The sequence below is a fragment of the Gymnodraco acuticeps genome, unplaced genomic scaffold (genome assembly GCF_902827175.1).
Source record: "Gymnodraco acuticeps unplaced genomic scaffold, fGymAcu1.1, whole genome shotgun sequence".
Classification (NCBI taxonomy): domain Eukaryota; kingdom Metazoa; phylum Chordata; class Actinopteri; order Perciformes; family Bathydraconidae; genus Gymnodraco; species Gymnodraco acuticeps.
In genome coordinates this window covers 1,572,899-1,597,328 of record NW_022990700.1, presented here as the reverse complement: position 1 = coordinate 1,597,328, position 24,430 = coordinate 1,572,899, and the positions used below count along the sequence as shown (strand labels likewise).

The following is a 24,430-nucleotide window of genomic DNA, read 5'->3' as shown; positions in this document are numbered from 1 at the left end:
TAATATCTCGACGTCTATAGTTAGTAGTGTTGAAATCAGTAGGTTTCGGTGTGCAACATCATATCATATCGCTGCTAAATTCACCTCTATAGTAAATGGTATATTAGCCTCATGCTAACCGGAGATGAAGGATTTTCAGAACAAAAGCTTAACAACTGGTTGTGCACAAGAACTTCTGGTTTTTCAGTATAAAACAGCATTTAAACTGACGGTATGTTTAAGGTGCATTATGCTATCAAAACATTGATTTTAATTTCTAACAGTACCTACTTGTCAAGCCCTTTTAAGAAAGTTAATGTTCATGTGTCGCCTAGAAGACTCGGACAATCATGTTATCTCGATTTTAATTAACCCATGTGAAGAGTTCTACCCGGTTCTCTTCCATGATTTGGAGACATTGGCGCAATAGCCTCTACAGACAGTGAGCATGTGTGGCTCGCTGTGATTGGACTGATTTTATTTGTATCTGTTTGTTTTTTATCTGTTTTGTGTTTAGCTTTTTATCTTATTTATTGATGTGTGTTTTGTCTTTTTGTATGTGATATGGACCTTGAGTCTGGAATAAAGATTGGAAATAATATGGTATTATTAATGATAATTATTCAATGCACTTCACCGCCTCGTGATTCTACAGTTTAAACGACTATTTTAAATAGTTAAAAACTGGTTAAACAAACTGCTATATTAAGATTGACATTAAAGTAATTTGGAGCAGCTAGAACAATGACAGGGCAAGAATGCAAACACACCTGTCAATGCTAGGGGCGGACTCAGAGTAGCACTAGGTGTGCTGTCTCTTGATTTAACCTGGCATTAGGCCTCTCTCATACACACACACACTCTTTTAAGGAGAGGATCGACCTGAGGAGAGTCTCTTCAACTCACAGGAGCTGTACGTATTGAAAGGATGAGAAGGAAAAGTTGTTGAGAAGAGGAAAAGAAGAAGCAGCCATGACGTGGAGGAGCCCTCTGGCCCTGGTGAGGGAGGCTCTGAGAGGTCAGAGGGCGCGGGAGAAAGACCTCCGCAACTTGGCGTCCAATCTGCCTTATGAGGGCCTGGAGAAGGCGAAGCAACCAAATCGCTTCTTCCCTGGCAACGCCATCAAAACCACCAAATACACCCTCCTCCTCTTCATCCCCATGAACCTCTTTGAGCAGTTTCATCGTCTGGCCAACATCTACTTTGTTGGCCTGGCCATCCTGAACTTTGTCCCTGTAGTGAACGCCTTCCAGCCAGAGGTAGCGCTGATCCCCATCTGTGTCATCATGACTCTGACGGCACTGAAGGACGCCTGGGAGGATTTCAGGAGGTACCAGTCTGACAGGAAGCGCAACAACACGCCATGCTTCATATACAGCAGGTAACCGACTCACACACAATCATGTCCTAAATATAGACAGTGTGCTGTTCATGCACGATGTAGCAAGTGGAACCACTCATGGTGCATTAACAGCACCCCCACATCTGTGTGTGCGATTCTTATCATCCAGCATGTTGCTGTCTGTGTGAGTGTGTATACTCACCCCGTGAGAATGTTTTGACTTAGAAATAGAAACTGTGTGGGAAATTATTCCTCTTTTGAAGAGCCTCATAACAATTTCTTTCATAATAGCATTGTGCACATTTGATGAAATCCTCATCTGGGTGTTGCGTCATCAAAGACAGTAGGGTTAGCGGTTATCTATTTTTGAATTACTGGTGAATACAAATGAATAATTCACAAAGGTGGGTAAACACTGTCATTTTCAACCCTTTTGTTGCTGTGATTAGGGAGTAGAAAGGGAGGAGGGATATGGATTTCCCTTACGATATGATGTGAGACTGGAGGCAACTCCAATGATGAATCTTCACACATTCAACCTCTGGAAGGGTTTAGCATTAGGCATTAGGCAGCGGTTGCTTGCTTTCAAATTTCCCAAAAGAGTCAGCAGGGATGTTGGTAAGTGCAGCCTCAGCTGGAGGAAAGCCTGCTTCATGTGTGTGGGTTTAGGTTTGTGTGTGTGCGGGTGCAGGTGGAGACCCCAGATGCAGCATTCCCGTGAACGCACCAGTCCCTCGCGGCCTGTTAGCGGACACTAGTCCTTTCTGCCTCATGCAATCACATAAACAGCAGTTGAGTCGTGGCGAGCGGGCTCTCGTTGTTGCTCGCTGGGTGGGGATGCTGGAGCTAATTTTTGGGCTTGTAAAGATTAGAACAGAATCGATTGGCTGGGATTTCTTTGAAGTACACAAATGTTCCTAGAAGAAGCTCAAGAATAAATGTTAGGCTTACACTCACTTTCTCTTTTTTTCTTGGTGAAGTTTATCCATCTCATGGCGCAAGGAGCACAAGCTTGCAGAGCATACAAGTCCAAATGGAAGGCTGTCAGAGACTAAACGTCTTTATCTCACATCACCCATCATGGTGTCTCAAAAGAGGTGTAAACTGTTTGTGATAAAACGTGCATTATCTTTATGGTATCTTATCTCAAACTCATGTCAATCAATCCAAGTGAGCTTTTGAGATAAAAAGGTTATCATTGACAGAGCATAACTAGATGTCCCACTGTTTTTCTTTTATCTAAACTGGCTAACTGGCTTTAGTTTTATATTAACCATAACGTTGCAGACATAAGAATGGTTTCACACTTCTTATACCCCCGGGTAAGAAATTAAATAATCCTATTCCAACAAATGTCAAATTATCGGTAGGCTTATTAACATACATTTAAACAATGTTTAGGTCATGTCTAGGAAATGTAGGCTGCTTTATGCAATGTGATTGACACATTGACTCCTATTACTGGAAACTGCCTGTCACACAGAAGCCGTACATAAAGCCTTTCTGAAAGGAGAAAATATTTGCCTAACCTGGTACACATAAACATTGTCATGGTCGTCCAAACAGAACATACTAAAAATACTCCCCCCTTCCTCCTGGCTTTGTTTGAGGCGAGGTGTGGTGTTATGTGGCAGCCAACCCATCAGGTCCTACATGCAGGGCAGCATGCCTGCAGCTCTCTGTCACTGGTGGTTAAGCAGCTTGACATGCAGGATATAACCATAAAGCTTGTGGCTCTCTGGGATGCCTGGGAATGGCCTCAGCTCATAATGTGTGGTGCAGTGTGTCTTCCTCTAAAAGTTTCCCTATTCCAAAGCACACAAATCACATGTGGGCCGCTTTCCAAAAACAACAGCATTGATTTTTCATTTGGTTGTTTTGTTTATTCCCTAATTTAAGCAGCTGCTGTGATTTTGTATCCATAAGGAGTGAGTCAATATTTCATTTTATTGTATAAACATAGACAAAATACACCCACTCTGCCAATATTGTAAATAAATGTGACACAAAAAAATCAATGTAAAAGCCACCCAGGGGCTTGTGTATCTTGATGAAATAATCTGCAATGACTGTTGGTATCTGACATGTCTGATTTCAGGAAAGAGAAACAGTTTTCGGAGAGAAGCTGGAAGGAGGTGCGAGTGGGAGATTTTGTGAAGGTGTTTTCCAATGAGATTGTCCCTGCAGACCTCCTGCTCCTGCACACATCAGACCCCAACGGTGTGTGTCACATAGAGACGTCCAACCTCGATGGAGAGACCAACCTGAAGCCGAGGAGGGCAGTGTCAGGCGTCTGCGTCTCGGTGAAGAACACTTTTAGTTTAATTTCTTTGCTCTCTTCACTGACTTTTACCCTTGTTCACCCTGTGCTGCCTCACCTTTCTCTTTTGGGATTGACCTTTAACACACATTCAAAAACAAAAAACATTTCCTGAACATCCAGGTAAAGCCTTTGATGCAAGACATGTGACACATACCTGTTGGATTAGCCTACATATTTTATAGGCATATTTTTGGACTGGTGTCTTTCCTGTAGATACCTTAGAATCATGACGTTCGTCTCGCAGTACACGTTTAGTTACTTTAAAAAAGTTTCCATTCAAACGGCAATGACTTTCTTCCCTCTTCTCATTTCCAGGATCCAGAATTTGAACCTGAAAGCTTCAACAGCGTTGTGGTGTGTGAAAGGCCCAACAACAATCTGAATCATTTCAAGTGTTATGTGTGAGTATCAAATACACGGATCACAGTTCCTTTGTGCCTTTCAGAGCAGCCGAGCAAAACTAATTCCAGCCCACTCGCTGCACTTTGTGATGCCACCAGAGGCATTATTGGGGCTGTAATAGACTATAATCGATTTCCTCGGGCACCACAGCTCTTACAGCTGAGCTGGTCTACTCATGCTGTCCGGCTATAGCCATAATGCAGGGGAATTGCTAATAGAAATATATAAGCAGTAATGAATATCTAACAAGATTTGACAGTACAAAGGAGGTTTCTCACTTTCTCTTGCTGCAGAAAGAAACCTGATAAGGAGAAGGTGGGCGCAGGAATAGAGAGTCTGCTGCTGCGAGGATGCACAGTGAAGAACACGGACCACGCTGTTGGCTTCGTGGTGTATGCAGGTATATTCTCCGCTTTCCCAGCTGCTTCACTGCTTTGACCTTGAGCTTTTAGTGTCTTTGTGCAGGGCCCAGGACTTTAAAAGTACTGAGGTCATAAGTTCAAATGTCTGTTCGAGCATGAAGCCCCACCCAGCATGTAAATGTTCAGTTACATTTCTGTGCCCTACATAATAGTGATTTTTGTTGTTGGGCACTACATTTCTCTCATTTTAATGTGACTTTCAAGTTTAGTCAAACTAGGTAGGTGTAATTCTATGAAAGTGGTACTGTGAAGCTGTAATAAGGCACAGTGGGGCTTTGACATGCTGATGTTTACCATGTAAGTTAAGCATGTTAGCATGCTAACATTTATTTATTAGCACTTAACACAAACAGCTAAGGTTAATTTGTTTTAAGTATTTGGTCATTAACCAATTATTTTAGTTTTTTAAGAAAACATTTTTAACTGCTGGATGTAGAAGTCAGAGGATCATCGACTTCAGTTTAGGATTTACCCTCAAGGAGCAACACATATTTTAATTTGACTTTCATTGAATCACTTGATTAGATTAGAACAGGGTTAGAGGGTTAGAGCCATGTTACTGTTAGAAACACCTGTCTTTTTTTATATATTTCAAAATATCAGCTGTGAGAAAAGCATTTTTCAATGCCTAGATACATACTGATATGAGTAAAAATATACACATCTTCAAAACTTCTTTAATGTGTATACTATAATAATCTCCCACTTTTCCTGAAATATTGTAGACGGTATGGATTTAGTGTCGGAGTGCCCTGTTTTTGTCTTCTGTCAAATTCCCTTGACCATATCTAGTGCCTGATGCTAACTAAATCAACACCTTTTTATCCTGTTGTTAGGTCAGGAAACCAAGTCAATGCTCAACAACAATGGGCCAAGATACAAGCGCAGCAAACTAGAGCGTAAGCTGAACATAGACGTCATCTTCTGCGTCATTCTCCTCCTCTCCATGTGTTTCGTCGGATCAGTAGGTCAGTAATAAATTAAATAACGTAACCATGAAATCCCTAAACAGGTTGGTAAATGATTGGCGTTTCTACATGAGGGGACAATGAATATCAAATAAAAAGAAAATAAATAATAAACCTCACCAATTTCAGCCACAGGCCTACCCCACACAAGGGTAACAGGAAGGAGACAGGCCAAAGTGTGCCAAAAATTGTTTTAATTCCTGCACTTGTTGCTGTATTTATTCCCTTGTCCTCACACTTGCAGGTCACTTCTTATGGCTGGAGGAGTTCCCGGATGTGCCCCCTTATCTGGTCCCAGACAGCAATGGTCACCTGGACAGTCCCGGTCTGTCTGGCTTCTACATGTTCTTTACCATGATCATCCTGCTGCAGGTGGAACAATCTGACTATATTTATGAAAGAGAGTTTATTGAGCTTTCCTTCATTTCTTAATTAACTCTCCTCTCCTCTCCTCTCCTTCAGATCCTGATCCCTATCTCCCTCTACGTGTCCATAGAGTTGGTGAAGATTGGTCAGATCTTCTTCATCACTAATGATTCAGATCTGTACGATGAGGAGACAGACAGCCGAGTACAGTGTAAGGCCCTGAAAATCACGGAGGATCTGGGACAGATTGAATACATCTTCTCAGACAAGACTGGCACCCTCACTGAGAACAAGATGGTGTTTCGTAGATGCTCCATCATGGGCACCGAGTACCCACACAAAGAGAACGGTAAACCTTCACGATCACATTCTTCGTACCGAAAAACAGCTTTTGCAGCACTGCTTTTCATCATAAGCCCCCTGTAATTTTATAAATACAATCATGAAAACTGAAACACATTGGCATACTATTACTCAGCATACTAACTGAAAGCACGTCACTTACCGTAATAGGACATTAATATGTGAATATGCTAATGTTAGACTATTTATACTTTATTTAATCCGGAAGTCACATTAAGATAGCAACCTCATTTGCAAGTAAAACCTGAGTACAGAGATGAAATAAAAAACACATGAACACAGCATGAAAAAAATCAATGCATTCTAAGAATAATTTAACCACATCATTTAAAACATTAACATCTAAATCAATAATTCCTCCATCCACATTTTTTATATGCTCCATCGACATTAGTGTGCCAATTCTCAGTCTACTCTGTAAATCATTTCAGACGCAACAAAGTGTTGGCATGCAAAAGTCAGCTTTGATAGTTTGCACTATGTTTTTTAAAATTCTTTAAACAACAGATATGTGTCCATGACAGTTTTCCCCTGGGACAATAACATATATATTTTCTTTTGTTATCTTATCTTTTTTTAACATATGCCATCTTGTATTATCTGATCTAAGAACAAAACCTTTCTCCTGGCTAGACTCGGAGAGTAAAAGTCAAAGAATGAATGTCTCGTCTATCCTGTTTTGTTTTAGTCTCCCATGGCTTCTCACCTGGCTTCAGATTTTAATCTGATTACTAGTGTGCTTTGATCCATAGTTGTTTAACAGCTGATCACCTGGTGTGCACTTCCGGGTTGGCTCTGATGTGAAACTTAATTGTGCTGTGTCATGATTTTATGATGATGATCTGCTCTGTTTCTTTGTCTTGCACATGTCAGTGCCAAGATTATTTTTTATATTTACATTGATAAGGGAGAACACATGTTCAAATGTAAAGGAGTTATGTTAAAGCACACATTGGAGACTTTTATCAATATATTGTATCTCTTTTTACACACCTGTATAGTGTGTGGTGTCCTGATCGTAGCACGTACATTTGTAGCTTCCATATTTTTGCGGCCTCGCTTCATTCTGATTTGAGTTTGAATTTATAAGCATTCATGCGCTCAGTTAAGACCTCTGTAGAAACAGAATTTACATTTATAATAAACATTATAATGCTAATTTAGGGTAATTGTGTGAGGATTTGATTCGACCTGGATGTGGCTGTATAATCCAGACTACATTACATTACATTGCATGTAGCTGCTCCTTTTAGCCAAAGCTGACAATTAAATGCAATAAACCATACAGATTCAAACTAAGGACAACAGGAAAAGTGCTGACATATTCATCTCAAACAAGCAAGACCATTGGTGCGTAAATGAACTCTTTAAAGATCTTTAAAGACCTTTGACACTGCCGTTAAGGTTCAGGGCTCTGCATTTGATAATGACTTAACCTGACAGTACACATGATTTAAAGTACTTACTGCATCAACATCAGTGGCGGTTCTAGACCAATTTGACTGGGGGGGCCACTGGGGGGCCAGTTATTTTCTGAGGGGGGCACAATAAATGCAGGACGAAAAAGAGAACTAGACAGTATGAAGTAATTGCGTATAAGAAAACAATGCAATACAGTTATTGGTATTTGTTTCAGTACACTTATTTATTTCAGATATATCTTATAGTTATTACTGTTAGCTTCAGCTTAAGTTATAGTACAATTTTTGCACCAATACCATATCATATTTATATACAAATAAAGGCAATGAACAGTTACATCTCTACTTTACATCTACAATTACACGGATACAATAGTTTAAATCACCTTCAATTATCGTGGTAGTCTCTCGAAACGTAGGTTTCAATCAGTCTTTCTTGGATGCAACAGCCTCTGATGATCCGAGATGAGAAGTGTTTTGTTTTTCGAATAACGTTAGTTCCGCCTATTCCGTCATTCAATAAATCGTGTAATAAATCATACAGTTTTAATTTTTTTTCACTTTTTTCACTTTTCATTTTTAGGGGGGCCACAGGGGGGTCAGAGGTCAGTGTTAGGGGGGCACTGGCCCCCCTTGGCCCCCCCTAGAACCACCCCTGATCAGCATGTTTTTTTTTTAATGATTTGCAGCGATCCGCTTAGCTGTCCTTGAAGAGCCAGAGTCAGGGGAGGAGGTCATCTTCAACCAGAGACCTCAACCCTCTCAGACGGGATGGTCTCTGCACGCTGAGGACACCAACCCAGAAGAAATGCAACATCACCATGACAACCGACGCAAGAGCCGGGTCACGGGAAGTGCCCCGAGCGATGTGGCCTTCAGCAGTCCGCTGGTAAGATGATGGCTCAGTCAGGAAGAAAATGCAGATATTTAATTCAGAGTGGGGGAGGGTCAGGGGTCTTGCCTGTCTGATATTATAATGCCGCGTCACAGGAAGTCACCACGGGGGGAAAATGGTCGTCGGCTTTTTGTTTGCTCATGCAGGAGGTGAAGTTGTCTGTTGACTGAAGGCCACCCAGTGGGGCAAATCAATGAGAATCTTTCTTCTTGATTAACAAGTGTCCTCGCAGTTATAATTATGACTGAGTAGCACGAATAAATGTCTGAAAATCAAACATGAAAGTGCATTTATATAGTGTTACCTTGCCCACTGTAATCACACCCAGAGTGAGGAGCTGAGACGGATACTGAGACACCTTTTCCTAACACTCTGTACTAATGTCAGGGAAAATGAATTATAATGTCCTGATTGAGGTGATGTCTTATCACGAAAACATTATCAAAATGCATTTGTCAGTATGGAAATGTAACTTTATCTATCCACCCATTTATTAAACTAGTTATGGGACTGGAGCCTCTCCCACCATGCACTGAGAGAGGTTTACAGTCCTTCACGGGGCTGAAAGATTATTACGAAAAAAATCGTAGGTATAATTATAGCTCAGGTCATTAAAATTAAGGTAGCTTAATACAGTAACTAAAAGTTTACTCAAGTAATTTAGTTAAATGTTGAGCTACTTGTTCTTTACTTGAGTATTTTTATTTCCTGGTACTTTATTTGATAACCTTATTTACTAATCATACATGTTGCCAAGATCTAAACCTAAGAAAGCATTTCAATAGTTCTGTTCGATCTTTATTCTATTTCAAATACTCACTCTTAACACCCGAAAAAGGGTCATTTGTTAAACCAAATCTCCCCCATCCTTGTGTCGACAGCCCTCATGATCCCAGTCCTGGCTGCAGATGGTCGACCTGCTAGGTGTCAGTGATAAGCACATCCATTTTGGCCCCAAGTAACCCCTGTGTCTGTGACGGGACATATGGTCATGCTGGGCACCATTTGGCACAGACCACTGATGTCACATAAACTGTAAACGTGCACTATAGATTAGTCACCGCCGTCTTGATATACAGTAGGCTACAGTAGCTCTGTGTCTATTTTGGTCTACAGGGCAAAGAGCAGAGGCCTGGAGATGCAGGCTGGGAAATAAAAACGCTTGTGTTTATTCCAGCAATGTCGAGGAAAGCTGCTCCAGAGCCGCTATTTCAAGGATACTAACGGCCCGTCCACACAGCGGCTTTGGAAAAAGCTTGCCGGCGGCCGTGTCTGAAGCTCGACCAACAACCAATCACATGAATCTCCCGCCCCTGACACACAAGCAGCGGTTTGATTGGCTAGAGCTTGTACTGGCATATGATTTGATTGGCTAACGCTTCCACCGAAAGCTTCAGAAGCTTCAAAAGTTGAACATTGCTCAACTTTTGCAGCCTGAAACGCCAGGAAAGCTCCGCTCTGCTTCCCACAATGCAGTTCGGCGAAAAGTGACGTCACCCCATTCAAAGTGAATGGGCAGAAGCGTTGGAAGAAGCTTCCAACGCCGCTGTGTGGACGGGCCGTAAGTCATCGAGTCCCGCCGAAGGACTGTTTCAATGTCCAGGATACTTGCCGGCGTACTTCGTTGCGGGAAATTTCGAGGCTGCACATGTGTAGACTCCGCGGTCTTAAAATCCCCACAATGCTTTGCGTACGGACCAATTTCCAAATCTTCTTCGTTTTCCGAGGCTAGGAAGGATTCTTGCCTCGCTTCTGAAGCAACTGACTCAGAGGTACATGTGCTACCAAGCAAACCTCCTCGACATTGAGAAACACCCTATATTTGGTTTTCCTCATGCTGTGCCTCTAACAGAGCAGGATCATGTTTGAATGAATGAATACTTCCTGCCTTCCTTCTGTCTATTTCCTCATGAATAAACAAAACTGGATGAAAACGTAACGGGGCTGAGCGTAAACAATAAACCATTTATCAACATTAGTTTTTAATAAAAAATTATTAACACTTACTCCAACAGGAAACTGAGGTGATTCCAGACAGGAAGCTGCTTCAGCACATTAGCAGGGTGGAAAGCAGCGGCAGCCGGAAGACCGATCCTTACCTAGACTTCTTTTTGGGTCTCGCCATTTGCAACACCGTGGTGGTTTCCATGGCAACAGCTGAAAGACAGAGGGTGAGCGCTTGCTACTGTGGATGAGTGGTAGAGATGGAGGCACAGTCAGAGTGAGGAAAGATGGATGCAGGATTTGTTCTCCTTGAACTCCAAACCTACACAAAATGTGCAATTCGTTCTTCTAGAAAACCTTGTGGGGAATCTAATTATTTTATTCATTAGATCTACAAAACTAATGGCCAGTGTTATCACCATAATTTATCCAGTAACACACACAACGATTAAGTTTAAATTCTACCTATTAACCTTAAAGATTTAGTTTAATTTTGAAAGTTCCCTTCCTTTGTTTCGTTTCAAGTTTCTGTTCTTTTATCAGTGGTCTGTACAACATTTCTTTCATCTTTAAAGCCCCAGTAGTAAAGAGTCCTCACTAAATTAGCCACATAGTAAAGGGAGATTTTCAGGGGCATTCAGGGTTGCCCTTATTAATTTGAGTACTCGCTTCCCTTGTCTGTGCTGTTTTCCGGTCTGGCAGATAGGAGAAATATGTGGGGTTTTCCCTTGAGTTTGTAATTAAAGGTAAAAGCACAAGAAAGAAACAGAGTGGAAAGTGATGGGGAGATTTTAAGAGTGTTTCACCATATGTGTGTTTTGGCACATTGGCTTTCTTTGCTTCACTTTTTCAGGCAAGTGGGTTTTCACGATCTGGTCAAACAAACAACCCTCTGGATACTTTGTCCAACGTGGCGAAAAAACCCTTCTCTCTTCGCCATATTTTCACCTCCTGGAAAAACAAGCCCAAGAGAAGCCGCACCATCTCAGAGGACTCGGTTGTAGAAGAAGACCATTTTAACGCCCCTGTCAAAATAGACGGTTCTGGAAATACTGATGAGCTTGAAACGTGTTCTCTCCAAGCTCCATCCAATAGCAATGATCCTGCAACGACCCCAGATAATGTGACTTATGAGGCAGAAAGTCCAGATGAGGCAGCCCTGGTGTACGCAGCCAAGGCATATGGCTTCACCCTGCTGGCCCGCACTCCTCACAGCGTGACGGTGAGGCTCCCATCTGGCGAGGACCTGGTGTTTGAGGTGCTGGACACCTTGACCTTTGACTTCAACAGGAAGAGAATGTCTGTTTTGGTGCGACACCCAATCACCAAAGAGTGTGTGTTGTACACTAAAGGTGCAGACTACGCTATCATGGAGCTACTCGGTACATCATACGCAGGTGTGTGCTGGTGAAAGTGCATTTAAACACATTTATGAAATGATTTACCTTTACTAGTCAATAGTGAGATATACCCTGTGTCAATTATAAATTCAAGTTAAACTTAATGAATAAATTGTTGTATCATTTTCAGAACATCTCAGAGGGAAGCAGAAGAATATAGCAACAGATACTCAGCATCACCTTGACTTCTATGGTAAAGAGGGGCTACGCACACTTTGCTTCACGAAGAAGGTGCACAATCACATATATACTCAAATTCACAAGCATCATTTACAATACTAGAGAAGCTCTGTTTCATGTTTTTTTTCTATGTGTGCTGCAGGTTGTGAGTAAAAAGGTTTATGAAAGCTGGTTAGTGTGCAGGAGAAACGCTCTGGCTGCTATAGACAACAGAGAGGAGCTGGTTATGGAAACTTCTGTGCAGCTAGAGACAGAACTCACCCTGCTAGGTAACAGACATCCGCCAATACACATTATACATAATAAACACTTGAGAAACATACCGTGTATCTGTGTGATAAGCCATGTTATACCTGACTGTGGATATATGTCCTCCTGCAGGGGCAACGGGCATCGAGGACCGTCTGCAGGAAAGTGTCCCGGACACCGTGGTGGCGCTGCGGGAGGCGGGGATCCGGGTGTGGGTGCTGACTGGTGACAAGACGGAGACAGCAGTTAACATCGGATACGCCTGTAGGCTCCTGGAAGAGGAAGACCTGGTGATTAACATGAGCTGCAAAAACAAGGTGAGGAGGTCGGCCGAACTGAAGGCTGTTCAACTCAGAGATGCTTTTGTTTTACTGCTTATGTGAAATGATAAATGATGGTACATGTTTGATTCATTTCTTACACCACAATTAGAATTTGTGTCAGATTTAATATTAAATAAAAATGTTGCTTAAAGTGACATTTTGGAGAATAATCTTAAAAGCCAAATAGTTTAGTTTAGCATCAGGATTGAAAAACAGGGGGGAACAGATTTTGTTCAGGGGTTGTGCTAACCATTACATCTTCAGGAGATAAACTCTTACTCCACACTTAAAAACATTTTAGTTGATATCGATTTGGTCAGATTTTGTTAATAAAGTAAAATATCATCTTATAAAGAGATATTAAATGAAGTGTGTTAGGTACTGTGATACATTCATGATCCTGTGTTTGCTGAATATGCTGCATGGGGCACAATACATTATGTCTTTAGAGCAGGGGTGTCAAACTCAATTTTATGACAGGCCACATTCACATTATGGTTGCACTCAAAGGGCTGGTTGTAACTTTAAGACTATATAAAAATACATATATAAATGTATCATATATATAAAATAATGTATTATATTACATTATTGGCTCTGCATTGGATTATTATCACATAGGGTAATAACTTCATAATTAACTACGTCTGAAAGCAGAAGTCTAGGGCAAATCATTTCAAGTCTCTTCAGTGAGAATGTCACAAAATGATTTAAAAAGAAAAGCCACATTCTGGAAAAAAAAGTGACAATCAAAAAGTGACATTTTGAAAAAAGAAGCAATATAAAAAATAAAAGGGCAAATTCTAAGAAAAAAGGCAAATTTGAGATGCATTGTGCTCCATGTATGGGCAATGTGCTTCTGTAAAGCGGCACGTAACCACATAATGAACATATTATATTCTTTGCAAGCTCTTGTGGGCCACATAAAATGAAGTTGCGGGCCGGATTTGGCCCCCGGGCCTTGAGTTTGACACCCCTGCTTTAGAGGGATGAAGTAAAATAGTACTTTCCCGCTTGATTTACAGGTCCTTGTATTTATTGTTAAATACCAAACGTAACTGCTGCAAAATACATGCCTGAATATTTGATAGATGTGAATGAAGTTTTCAAATGAATGAATCACAAATAAATAAAGTAAAGACCTTGAGCATTAGAAGTTAACAAGCTACTACTATTGAACATTGACATTGTTCATAATTTATATTTCACATTGCACATACAGCTTGTTTCTAAGGACAGTGTTGTGTTTTGTTGATGGTTATTCAGGAATAACGTGTTTTCCAAGCAGTGAGTTCAGGAGGTTTTCCCTGTGAGCCTGTCTCCCTCTTATTTAAATGGCCAAACCTTTTTGACAACTTTTACATTTCAGCTAAAGGTCAGATTTTCATATAAGAAAGATAAGATGTCAGGTGTGGGCCCTGCTTCTCTGAGGTCATTAAAGATCTGGTAGCACAGGGATGGATCCTTCATAACATCCTGACCGTGTCTAATCATCAAGCCTCAAATAGACAGGAATTATGGGTCGGCTCTAACGGATACACTGGGAGCTTTCTGGAACAAAGGGACTGCCACGCTACTTTTAGATGGGACTACTCATTGATGATGAATGGAGTGAGATACCCCCAGTACAATATCCACTGCTTTCATATCTAATTACCAGTCTAATATCCAACCCTCAGGGGAAATACCCCTTTGCTCGTATTGGTAATGAACTTTTTTTTTTACCGCTGTAACTCAATGACCACCTAAGGGATGCGATCCCACACTCATCACCCCACCACACCTAATGAAATTTAACCAGCATTAGATAAATGATACAAAAACAAGATGTGACCCAATTCTTTTTCATCATGTTGCTTTTCCTTTTGGCTAAGAGGCTGAAGTTATTTACAGACAACAATGATGAGTCTGATGGGACCAGAGCCTCGTAATTGCATATATTCAGAGACCATGAACATGACTCAACAGCAGAATCATGTTTCTTTTACCAGCACAGACCATAATCTGTGCTCCAAACAAAGAGAAATATTCTTATCTTTAATATCATACCGTGTAAAGTTATATGCATTTTGCCTTTTGTATTATAAGAGACGTTGCTTCAAAGTTTCAGCCTATATCCTCATTAATTTAGTATTTCCTTTTGGTCACCACAGCTCAGTCAAATAACATTACATTTCGTAATAGGTCCGCGTTAAACTATTCTTTTGTATAATAGATTGATGTGATAGTTATAAAAAACAAATATTGACTATTGATTGTTAATGTTTAACTTGGTGTGAACTGGACATATTCAATTCAGTTCTTTTTTTAAGAGCAACCTTCCAAAACCTCAAGAAAAACAAGAAATCTTCATATTAAAATGCCGTACCAAGCATGATGAATGGCTTAGGTGACTAAATGTTGTTGTTTAAAAAGCTTCCGAAAACTAAATAAGATCATCAAAATAAGGAGATGTTGTTTTCCAGCTGGAGTGCACATCCATCTTGGACTGCACCCTGGAGGAGGTGAAAAGGTACAGTGAAGACCCTCGTAATGTGGACACCAGCCAGGACATCGCCCTGGTGATCGACGGACGCACCCTGACCATGGCTCTGTCCTCAGACCTGCAGGATCGCTTTGTGGACCTGGCCAAACACTGCCGCACTGTGCTCTGCTGCAGGGTCACGCCCTTACAGAAGAGCAGGGTGGTGAAGGTGGTCAGGGAGAAACTCAAGGTCATGACCCTTGCTGTTGGTAAGGCATTTTTGTTAAGCGATTCATCAAAACAAAAATACATATATATCTGGGAGTTTCAACCTACCTGACTTCAAGGAAAAACAGAAGACAGCATGTGTAAAGTACAGTAAACTATCAAAACCGTTTTAAACTTAATTAACAATCAAATCCAGTTTTTTTTGTTGCTATTCTTGGTTTAAGTTTACCATCCAAATGTTATTGTTTTTATTAGTACAACAAATGCACTCTTCCTGCTACAGTATGACAAGCCAAAATGTCTACGCACATGAAATCGGCCTTTGAGAAGCAAAGAAAAAACATTGTATGTGAAAGAAATCTTGCAGGGGGGAAATAACAAGTCATTATTTCAGCTTTTATAAGGCTCTTGTTCTTATCTGGTTGTGAGTCATTGAACCTCCTGAGAAATGTATTGTTGAATATTAGACGAGAGAGTGCCGAGATTGTCATCTATAAATACAACGTCATACTGTAGTCCAAATAAACTGTATATAAAGTTGTTGTTTTCTTCGTGGCAGACTTTACATTTGAATGTGCGTCCTGATTAAATACTTAGCCCCTTTATAAGGTCTAATTGAGGTCTACACTGGCATCCTCTTTGTGTTTTAAGGTGATGGTGCAAATGATGTAAACATGATCCAAGCAGCTGATATTGGCGTTGGGATATCCGGCCAGGAGGGCATGCAGGTCTGTAGGTCGGTCTGAGGTATAGCTTTGAAAATGCTGTTTGTTTTCTCAACTACTCTCACTGTCCGAACTGTCTGTCCTCTGCAGGCGGTCATGGCGAGTGATTTTGCTATATCTCGCTTTAAACACCTGAAGAAACTTCTCCTGGTCCACGGACACTGGTGCTACACTCGACTTGCAAACATGATCATTTATTTCTTCTATAAGAATGTGGTGAGTCTCGTCTCTGCTAAATCTCTCTGATGACTGAATCTAAATGGTGTCTGGATTCCTCCTCTAATCACCCACACTGTAATGTGTTCCCCAGGCCTATGTGAACCTACTCTTCTGGTATCAGTTCTTCTGCGGCTTCTCCGCAGCTACCATGATCGACTACTGGCTGATGATTTTCTTCAACCTCTTCTTCACCTCGGTGCCGCCCATAATGTTTGGGATAATGGACCAAGATATTTCTGCAGAGATGCTGCTTGGTGTTCCTGAGCTGTACAGGACTGGGCAGGGTGCAGGGGTCAGTGACACTCCACAACAAGATACCGCTACTTCAATTAATTAATGTAGTTCTCTTCATTCAAACATGCTTGTGTGTGCTTGTTTAGGAATACACATTTACTACTTTCTGGGTGTCCATCCTTGATGCCTTCTACCAGAGTCTGGTGGGCTTCTTTATTCCATACTTGGTAAGAGAAACGTTTGAAATCTCCGTCTTTCATTAAGCATTTTGCAAAGTTGCATCTGTCATGGTGTGTCCTCTTTTATGTCTCTTTTTGCCTTAAATTTGACTAAATGTGTTTTTTTCCCTCCAGGCTTACCAGGATTCCGACATAGATATTTTTACCTTTGGAACTCCTATAAACACCATTTCTTTATTTACCATCCTGCTGCATCTGTCAATAGAGATCAAAGCCTGGGTGAGTGCCGAAATTATGGATATCTATTATTATAAATGATTACGCTATGTACTCCCAGTGGGCCAAAACAGTCAGGTCTGCATTTGAAACCAGTATGATAATAATAATAATATGGTCAAATAATATTATTTACAGTAGGCTACTCCATTAATCTATTTTTGAATTAATTCAATAAAATAAAAATAAAACAGACTTCTTTTGACACATTATCAATTATTATCAATGTATCTAAATGCTGTTTATGCACCTGTCTTGCAGACGGTGGTTCACTGGGTAACCATGCTAGGCAGTGTGGCGTTGTACTTCATTGTGACGCTCGCCTACAGTGCCATGTGCGTCACCTGTAACCCTCCGTTCAACCCGTATTGGATCCTCCATAGCCAGATGGCCGACCCCATGTTCTACCTTCTCTGCATCATCACTACGGTGGTGGCTCTGCTGCCCAGGTACCTTCACTGCTATCCTCCCTGTGGATAATCATTTAATGAAGCCTTGTCATTGTTACAGAGGGGCTTTTTATGTATTGTAATAAGAACATATGACCAGTGGGTTGTGTCTGTCCCTACATCTACAGGCACAAATATCCACTTGAGGAACTTTCTAATTTCTAATTAAAAAGCAGCTACTAATCCAGTGTTTCTTTTGGGGGATCTCGAAATAAATCTATAAAAATAAGGGAAAAAAATTATATTTATTAAATATGTTTTACTTTAAATGTAATTATCAAATGTTCCAGCATATTTATAATCCCCTAACAGCCTAAATTAATTTACAGAGTTGAATTAATGATACAATATATAATAAAGCTATAAGTTATGATTTATTTGTATAGGTTAAGATATGATAAGCCCTGATCATTCACAAGTTTTCACTTGAGTAAAAGATCTAAAATACTGTGTCCCCACACAAAAAATATATGAAGAACAACATAGCTCTTTCTAACCATGTTAAATCCAGTCAACATCATAATTATATTATATATTATTCCGGAGTATGTATATTTGACATGTGCAGATCATGAACTGGTATATAATTGTGAGGTTGTTATGGACAGTTTAGGCTGATTTGTAATTAAATCATGACGATTGTGACATCCAGGAATTATCTGTACCACGGCTCGGTCTTCCTCCTGGTTGCTGCTGCGTCTGAAAGTGCTGCTATTTAGAGGGAATGCTCTGATTTACATCAAAGGGCCGCATATTTTTCACTGGCCTACTTTCTCACCACCACACTCTCTCCCCCAGGTACATGTTTCACGTGCTGAGGAACTCTATCGCCCCCTCCCCTCTCATGCAAGCCAGGCGACTAGACCGGCTGGACGCCTCCACCAGGGACGAGTGGATGAAGGAGTGGAGGCGCTTCAGGGGCCTCGGACAGGTCAAACGTTCCAGGCTGTCCCCCCCACCCTCTCCCACCCTTGATACCCCTGCAGACATTTTTCCCCAGTCCCCCACCGCCTCTGATATAATGGCTGATGATTTGACACTGAATGTCATTACTGAAAACTATCAGAGGCCTGTACAAATCAGAGACTCGTTGGCAGATTGAAGGAATAAGATTATTATTTATTCAGAAGAGTGAACATTTTATGAACTGGCTCATGCAGATATAGCTGTTTAATTTAACACTCCTGTTGTCTTCGGGTCAAATCTGACCGATTTACTACTTTCATCAATCATAACTTTTTTGTTTTACATTCGATTGCATTGAGGCTTTATGATATACTTCCCAGTAGACATTTGAACATATACAATTGCTGATCACCACTTTCATTGCATTTTGGATGATTTAGTCAACTTTGTAACACCCATGGTGTTCCCAGTCACATACAAACACCCCCCCCACACACACACACACACACACACACACACACACACACACACACACACACACACACACACACACACACACGCACACACACACACACACACACACACACAGAACAATTTCACACATTTCCCACTCTTATGTGCCCATCCCCCCACATGGATCACACCTGGCATACGCAATACATGTTCAATGTCTATTCTTTGTATATTTACTGCAGTTTTTCATGTATACCAGTCGTCTGATACAATATGTACAGTTTGAAAGGGTGTTAAATGACATTTGGTGATGATTAATGGTTTTTGTGTTAATGCAATAGCAATTAAAACAGGACCGGTCAAATCTGACCGCGAACACCAAAATAAGGGGGGGGGGGGACGAAGACAATAAGAGTGGGCTTATGGTCTTACATAAATGCAATCAGGATAGAATACTCTTTCTCTGTGACTTCTGACAAATCATTGATCAGTGCGATGATTGACAAAAAGTATTAAAAGCCCTCTCCTTCTTACTCTTCTCATAACAAGCTGCCATAGTGAACACATAAGCCTGTTACTTTCCTGATGGGTTTTCAGAGCACAGTGGTAACCCAATTAGTCATGCCACCCACCCCTCAAAAACATGGCACTTTTCCAGAACAAAATGCATAGCTGGTTTAATATATTCCTCTCACCTAGATACCCTAAACAGTCACAATGCATACTGTCAGTGAGGCAAACACACAGATGTGGTTTACAGATGTTTTATTAACTTGCCTCTATAGAAAAATTTATGTCCTAACTCCTAACACTGTAGGCTGGGCCTGTGGCTGGTTGTGTTTTTTGTTTATCTGTATAATCTGCTGTGAAATACAAATAAGAACAATCAAATTGTTCAATTTGTATGTGTGTCATCTTATTTCACATTCAGCCAAAAGGTACATTCAGAAGAATCAGAGGAAAAGACTTCTAAGCTACAAAGCTTTTTTTATGGAAATGGAGTGTGTACAAGCCGAATCCACTTGTAAAAAGGGCTGAGTTATCATTGGCATACTTCATTATACAGTCGCAGCTCTGCTTATATAAGGTCCCACTGCATCCACTTAGATCATTGCTGCTCTCTAGTGTTGAAAATAAAAAGCTGCACAAAGGTCAAATGGGACAAAGTCAGAAAAACAGACATTTAAACATCCAATTAGAGGCTTGATATTTTAGATTAAACATCTTTTTTACTGATAATTCATTATGAAATAGCTGTTACAAAAAGCAGACTTCTTCAAGACCTGACCAACCCTATCCCTTCTGCCTATTATGCATAATAGCCATGAACACATTATGTGACATGCGTTACATTTTCAAAAATAAGGCAATTATTTACAGCCTTTTTTTAGGCAGGTGTCAGGTTTTGCACAGAAATACATTTGCATAATTCAGTGTGTAACGGAGGTGATCTCTGGGGCCATAGATCTCGGCCTCCGTTACGGATTCTGTAGCTTCATTGGTGGCAAAGTGTATGTAGTTTGTGCATCTGTCTGTATTTTAGTTTGTCTGTCTCTGTTTCCTGGTTTTATGTTGAAAATTGTTCCCCTATCCCCATGTCTGTTGCTGATTGTGTGCACCTGGTGCCCTGTGTTGTCTCCTCCCCCCTCACCTGTGTCCTGTTGGTTTGATTAGTGTGGGTGTGTATTTAGGCTCTGTTGCTCTGTTGCCCTGTCTGTTTGGAGGCTGGTAGTGTGGTGGCTGTGCGCACAGGAGCAGCAGATTGCGGCTGTGTCATATCATATGTGTATGAGTTAATAAATGCCCACACCGGGTTGTATTTTTGGACGTTCTGCCTCTGCCTCCTTGCTTGGTCGGGCCGCTCAATTGTCAGCTTCACACAGTGAATAACATGCAACTAGTTAACAAGTTGTATTTTCTCAGGTCAACATTTTAGCTAGTGCGCAACATGCATGTGAAGCAAAAAGGTTGATGAAAAAATCCTATTTGGTTAGTATTTTTATTTTAGACTAGAGAGTCTTCCTCATTAGCATTTTGTGAAACTAGTTTGACTAGTTGGGGTTTCTGTCTTTCACTGCTTCAACTAGTGGAGGTTACTGTCGTCTGATATCAAAGAGATAGTGCCCACTAAAAGCAACGTTCAACATCACAATATCTAAACATGTAAAGACATCTCAATGATAGCGAAATAATGTCAGAAATGCGATGTGTTGTTTTTAAGTGAGAAGATATTTTTCAAATGTACTACAGGTAAACAAAAGTGACAGCCTTAGAAATTAATCGCCTGCCAGTAAGCCAGCCAAGATCAGTGACAACAGATGCATGCTGTCCTCTCAGAGCCCATCACACTGACGCCCTGCACTCTGGCTCCATGTCAGCCTACCAGGTGGGCATCATATCAGGGAACCACATGCGGCCCAGGTGCTTGGGCACCTCACTGTGGATCTGCTCCATGTTGTAGCTGCTGTCTGGGATCAACACCTCCTCCATGATGGACAGCTGAGTCAGCCGGCCCCCGCACATCTTTACAAACTCCACAAAGCTGCTGCATGTTACTTCACACTCTCCTTGCCCAATGGCAGTCAAGCATTTTCAGCGTTCTGCGATACGGATCAGCTCCTCATCCAGGGGTTTAGGACCGTTCGCACACACCACCAGCTCCACCAGCCGAGGGCAGTTCAGTCCAACGCGGCCCAGCATCTCTTTACTGACTGCCCGGCCAAAGTGCAACTGGGTGACGGGGGTCTCGTCCCGGAAGAAGGCATCAAACTCCTCCTCAATGAGGTAGAAGTACATGACAATGTTGACCTTGAGGTGAGTGTCCAAAGCCTCCCAGCTGCTTCTTTGGAGGGTGTGCAATTGTGTCTGTCCAGGGTTTTCGCTCACCAAGTCGATGCGCAGGTGCTCCAGGTGGACGTGTTTTTCAGAAGAGAGGGCCAGCAGGAGCTCGTCACTCAGGAGATGGTAGTTTAACGCCAGCTCTCTGAGTCCATGGCACTGATCCGCAGCACACAGAATACCTGAGGACAGAGGGAGAAGTCTGAGCGTCTGAATGGGAACTGATGAGGACAGCTGTTCATCTTCAGCAACTTCAGGGTGTCGCTGTTGTTGGCAACCAGCACCTTCAGGGACGGGTCGCCAACTAGCGTGTCATCAATCTTTATGGAAGATAGGGACTTGGAGTTGACAAGCACTACTGTCAGTGCAGACGCAAAGTGGGCCTGAGGAGGGACAAACAATGTTGATAAAGGACAGGATTTTTGAAAAAAGGGCAACATGTTTTTATATTTCTGCCATATAATCTAGATCTTGTGTGTCAAACAAACAGGGCAGCAGTGAAAGGGTGGAAATGTGCGTATGAGATGCAGTGTCTTACCTGAGACACATCCATGAAGCTGGGTCTTGCTGTGGAAATCAACCCCAGGGTCTTAATGGTGCAGTTCCCCAGCTGAGAGAGGATGTCACAGGCCGCCTCGGCAGATTCTGTGCAGCCATCCATCTGATTCACAAGCAGTGATTCACCATTTAGGTAAAAATAAAGAAAAATCCCAATGTTAGATATGGAAAGAAGGCGTTGTACTGTGAGAATAATCCCAGCCTAGATGTGTTAACCACACCTATGCCAAGGCAGCGTCATGATCAATACTGCAGCAGATGGATTGAATTAAGCAGGCCACATATTGTTATAAAGACAGCTGTGGAAAGGGTTGACGGCAGGGAAGACTCTCACTTTGAAGCTGACGTAATGCAAGTGCTTGGCGTGCTTCCTGATGATCTGCTGGATGAGGTCGGGGTGAGTGGAGCACAGGTAAGATGTAGCCGGCTGACTGAGCTCCAACTCAGACCTCCTCCACAGATCAGGGGTGTGAAAGATGTCATTCCAGCACACTGAGGAGGCCCTGGCCCGGTCTACGAGGGACAGATGCTGGGTGGACTGATCTGCAGGACGACGTGTGGCGGCAGGTGACCCCAGTCCTCTGCTGCAGGAAGAGCAAAGCAGGACGTCCTCAACTTCTTCTCTTCTCAAGGGATGGGAAGTGCTGGCACTTTGGTTTGAGACCTGTCCTTCCTCGTTTCATTCAGAAACAAATCACATTTTGTATAAATGCCAAAAGTAAGGTGAGAGTGTGTACCAAAGATATCTGAGCTTTTATTAGATTTTTGATAGTGGTTTACAGTCTCATACCCGTCAAAATAGAATTATGTCAATTTATCATAAAATAAGGTCGTTTTATTCTCCCTTCCTATAGTTGTTTAATAACTAGAGCCCATTAAGTAATTTACAGTTTTTAAATGCAATTAATTGTCATTCTTTTCAACAGTAGTAAGGATATAGATACAAGACATTACACAACAAACACAACAAATACAATAGTCAGACATCTACCACTAATTTTAGTAGAAATGCAAAGTGCAGTAAATGTACTCATCTTCTTCCATCATTTGCTCGGTTAATAAACGACCATGTAAGCTTCCGAACATGAAAATAATAAATAACTAATTAACGGATCCAGTTAAGAATGAATTCTTAACTGGATCATCATTTCTTGACACCTTTTTGCAAAAGTATTTTAAATAGAGTTTACTACTTTATAAAAACCATCAACCCATACTTTGAACTGAGCTGAAGTGAATGGATAATCACTGTAACGCCAGAGACACATTAACAGAAACCTTGCTGACTATGAGCATACAAAAAACACCCATATAAAACCAAACAAAGTAAAAACTCCAACTAACGGGTGTTACTTATCAAGGGTTGACAAACAACATTTTCCTCTCTGTTGTGTGCTCTGCCGGAGGAGGAGACATCGTTCATTGGAGCCATGGATGGAGATGACTTGATCAATGCTGGCTGTGGCTGAGATAGGACAGCAGGAGCAGGTCTCTTCACAAGCGACTCTCACGGCTTTAGCAACAGCTTGAAACACGAGAGAGGGGGAAGCATGGGCCTGCCTGCTGCATCTGCATAGGCATGGAGGAAAGACCTACATCAACAGGGGGATACCTTTTATTATTGAAGAAAGATTACACTTGATATATATATTTATACCTGTGTGTGTTTTTGTATACAGTAAGCTTAATTAAAAAAGAAAAACACTCAGCAATTAATCAAATCATATTTCACATTTCAAGTTACAGTCATTCCCCCAAAAATTAAACAGGATATCTCTGACCAGGGACATCTGGAGCAATATTCACGGTCAGACAACCCTGCAGTATACAAGTAATTCATTACATTAGCTGCATGCTTTACCAGCTGTGATACCACCTAAGACCACCTAATAAGACACCTAATTCCTCTGGTTTCCTTCCTGATTGGGAAAGCAGCCACCCCTAGAAAGAAAGATTACCAGGGTAATGTCATGTAGAGGTCAGTCAAACTGGACGGTCATGTAGAGGTCAGTCAAACTGGACGGTGGAAGGACACAAGTTTGCCCTGTGTTTCGAGTGCCCCCAAAGTGTAAGGTCCCTGGAGTTATTTCACTCCAGTGTGTCAAAACAGACTATGGACCAAAGATGTATCATATTTCACTGAGCACAGAGGGCTTATGAATGAGGACAGCTACTGGTCGGACAAAACAACGGAGCTATAGTGAACTGAATTGAAGTTTTTTTTGTTGATCAACATGGAGGAAAATGTATATAAATTGAATTAAATGTAATGTAAAGTATGTGTTCTTAAGTAAAAGTAGAAGAACCAGATTGTAATGCTCTG

The 24,430-nt window shown here is 41.4% G+C and overlaps 2 protein-coding genes across 2 annotated transcripts; one reads left to right on the top strand and one right to left on the bottom strand.

Moving 5' to 3' along the window:
- Nucleotides 1–246: 246 nt before the first annotated feature.
- On the top strand, nt 247–18,718 carry atp10b (ATPase phospholipid transporting 10B). Its single transcript, XM_034231201.1, has 21 exons — nt 247–1,361; nt 3,421–3,625; nt 3,961–4,046; nt 4,341–4,447; nt 5,306–5,437; nt 5,682–5,809; nt 5,900–6,152; nt 8,277–8,476; nt 10,498–10,653; nt 11,280–11,823; nt 11,957–12,057; nt 12,149–12,275; nt 12,388–12,572; nt 15,044–15,311; nt 15,922–15,998; nt 16,086–16,211; nt 16,306–16,506; nt 16,595–16,675; nt 16,802–16,906; nt 17,165–17,352; nt 18,151–18,718. The coding sequence occupies exons 1-21, from the start codon at nt 952–954 to the stop codon at nt 18,452–18,454; spliced, it is 3,984 nt and encodes a 1,327-aa protein (XP_034087092.1). The 5' UTR covers nt 247–951; the 3' UTR covers nt 18,455–18,718.
- Nucleotides 18,719–21,090: 2,372 nt separating this feature from the next.
- fbxl3l (F-box and leucine-rich repeat protein 3, like) lies at nt 21,091–22,790 on the bottom strand. The gene is given in 6 exon segments (XM_034231101.1): nt 21,091–21,762; nt 21,765–21,932; nt 22,088–22,210; nt 22,442–22,645; nt 22,648–22,730; nt 22,733–22,790. Coding segments are annotated over 6 exon segments (1,308 nt in total).
- Between the last annotated feature and the right edge of the window lie 1,640 nt (nt 22,791–24,430).

Bases quoted from the DNA above. Each gene is read 5' to 3' on its own strand.
- atp10b (XM_034231201.1), top strand. From the start codon at position 952: ATGACGTGGAGGAGCCCTCTGGCCCTGGTGAGGGAGGCTCTGAGAGGT. The intron at 5,438-5,681 runs GTCAGTAATAAA...TCACACTTGCAG, and splicing joins GTGTTTCGTCGGATCAGTAG to GTCACTTCTTATGGCTGGAG. The intron at 10,654-11,279 runs GTGAGCGCTTGC...TCACTTTTTCAG, and splicing joins CAACAGCTGAAAGACAGAGG to GCAAGTGGGTTTTCACGATC.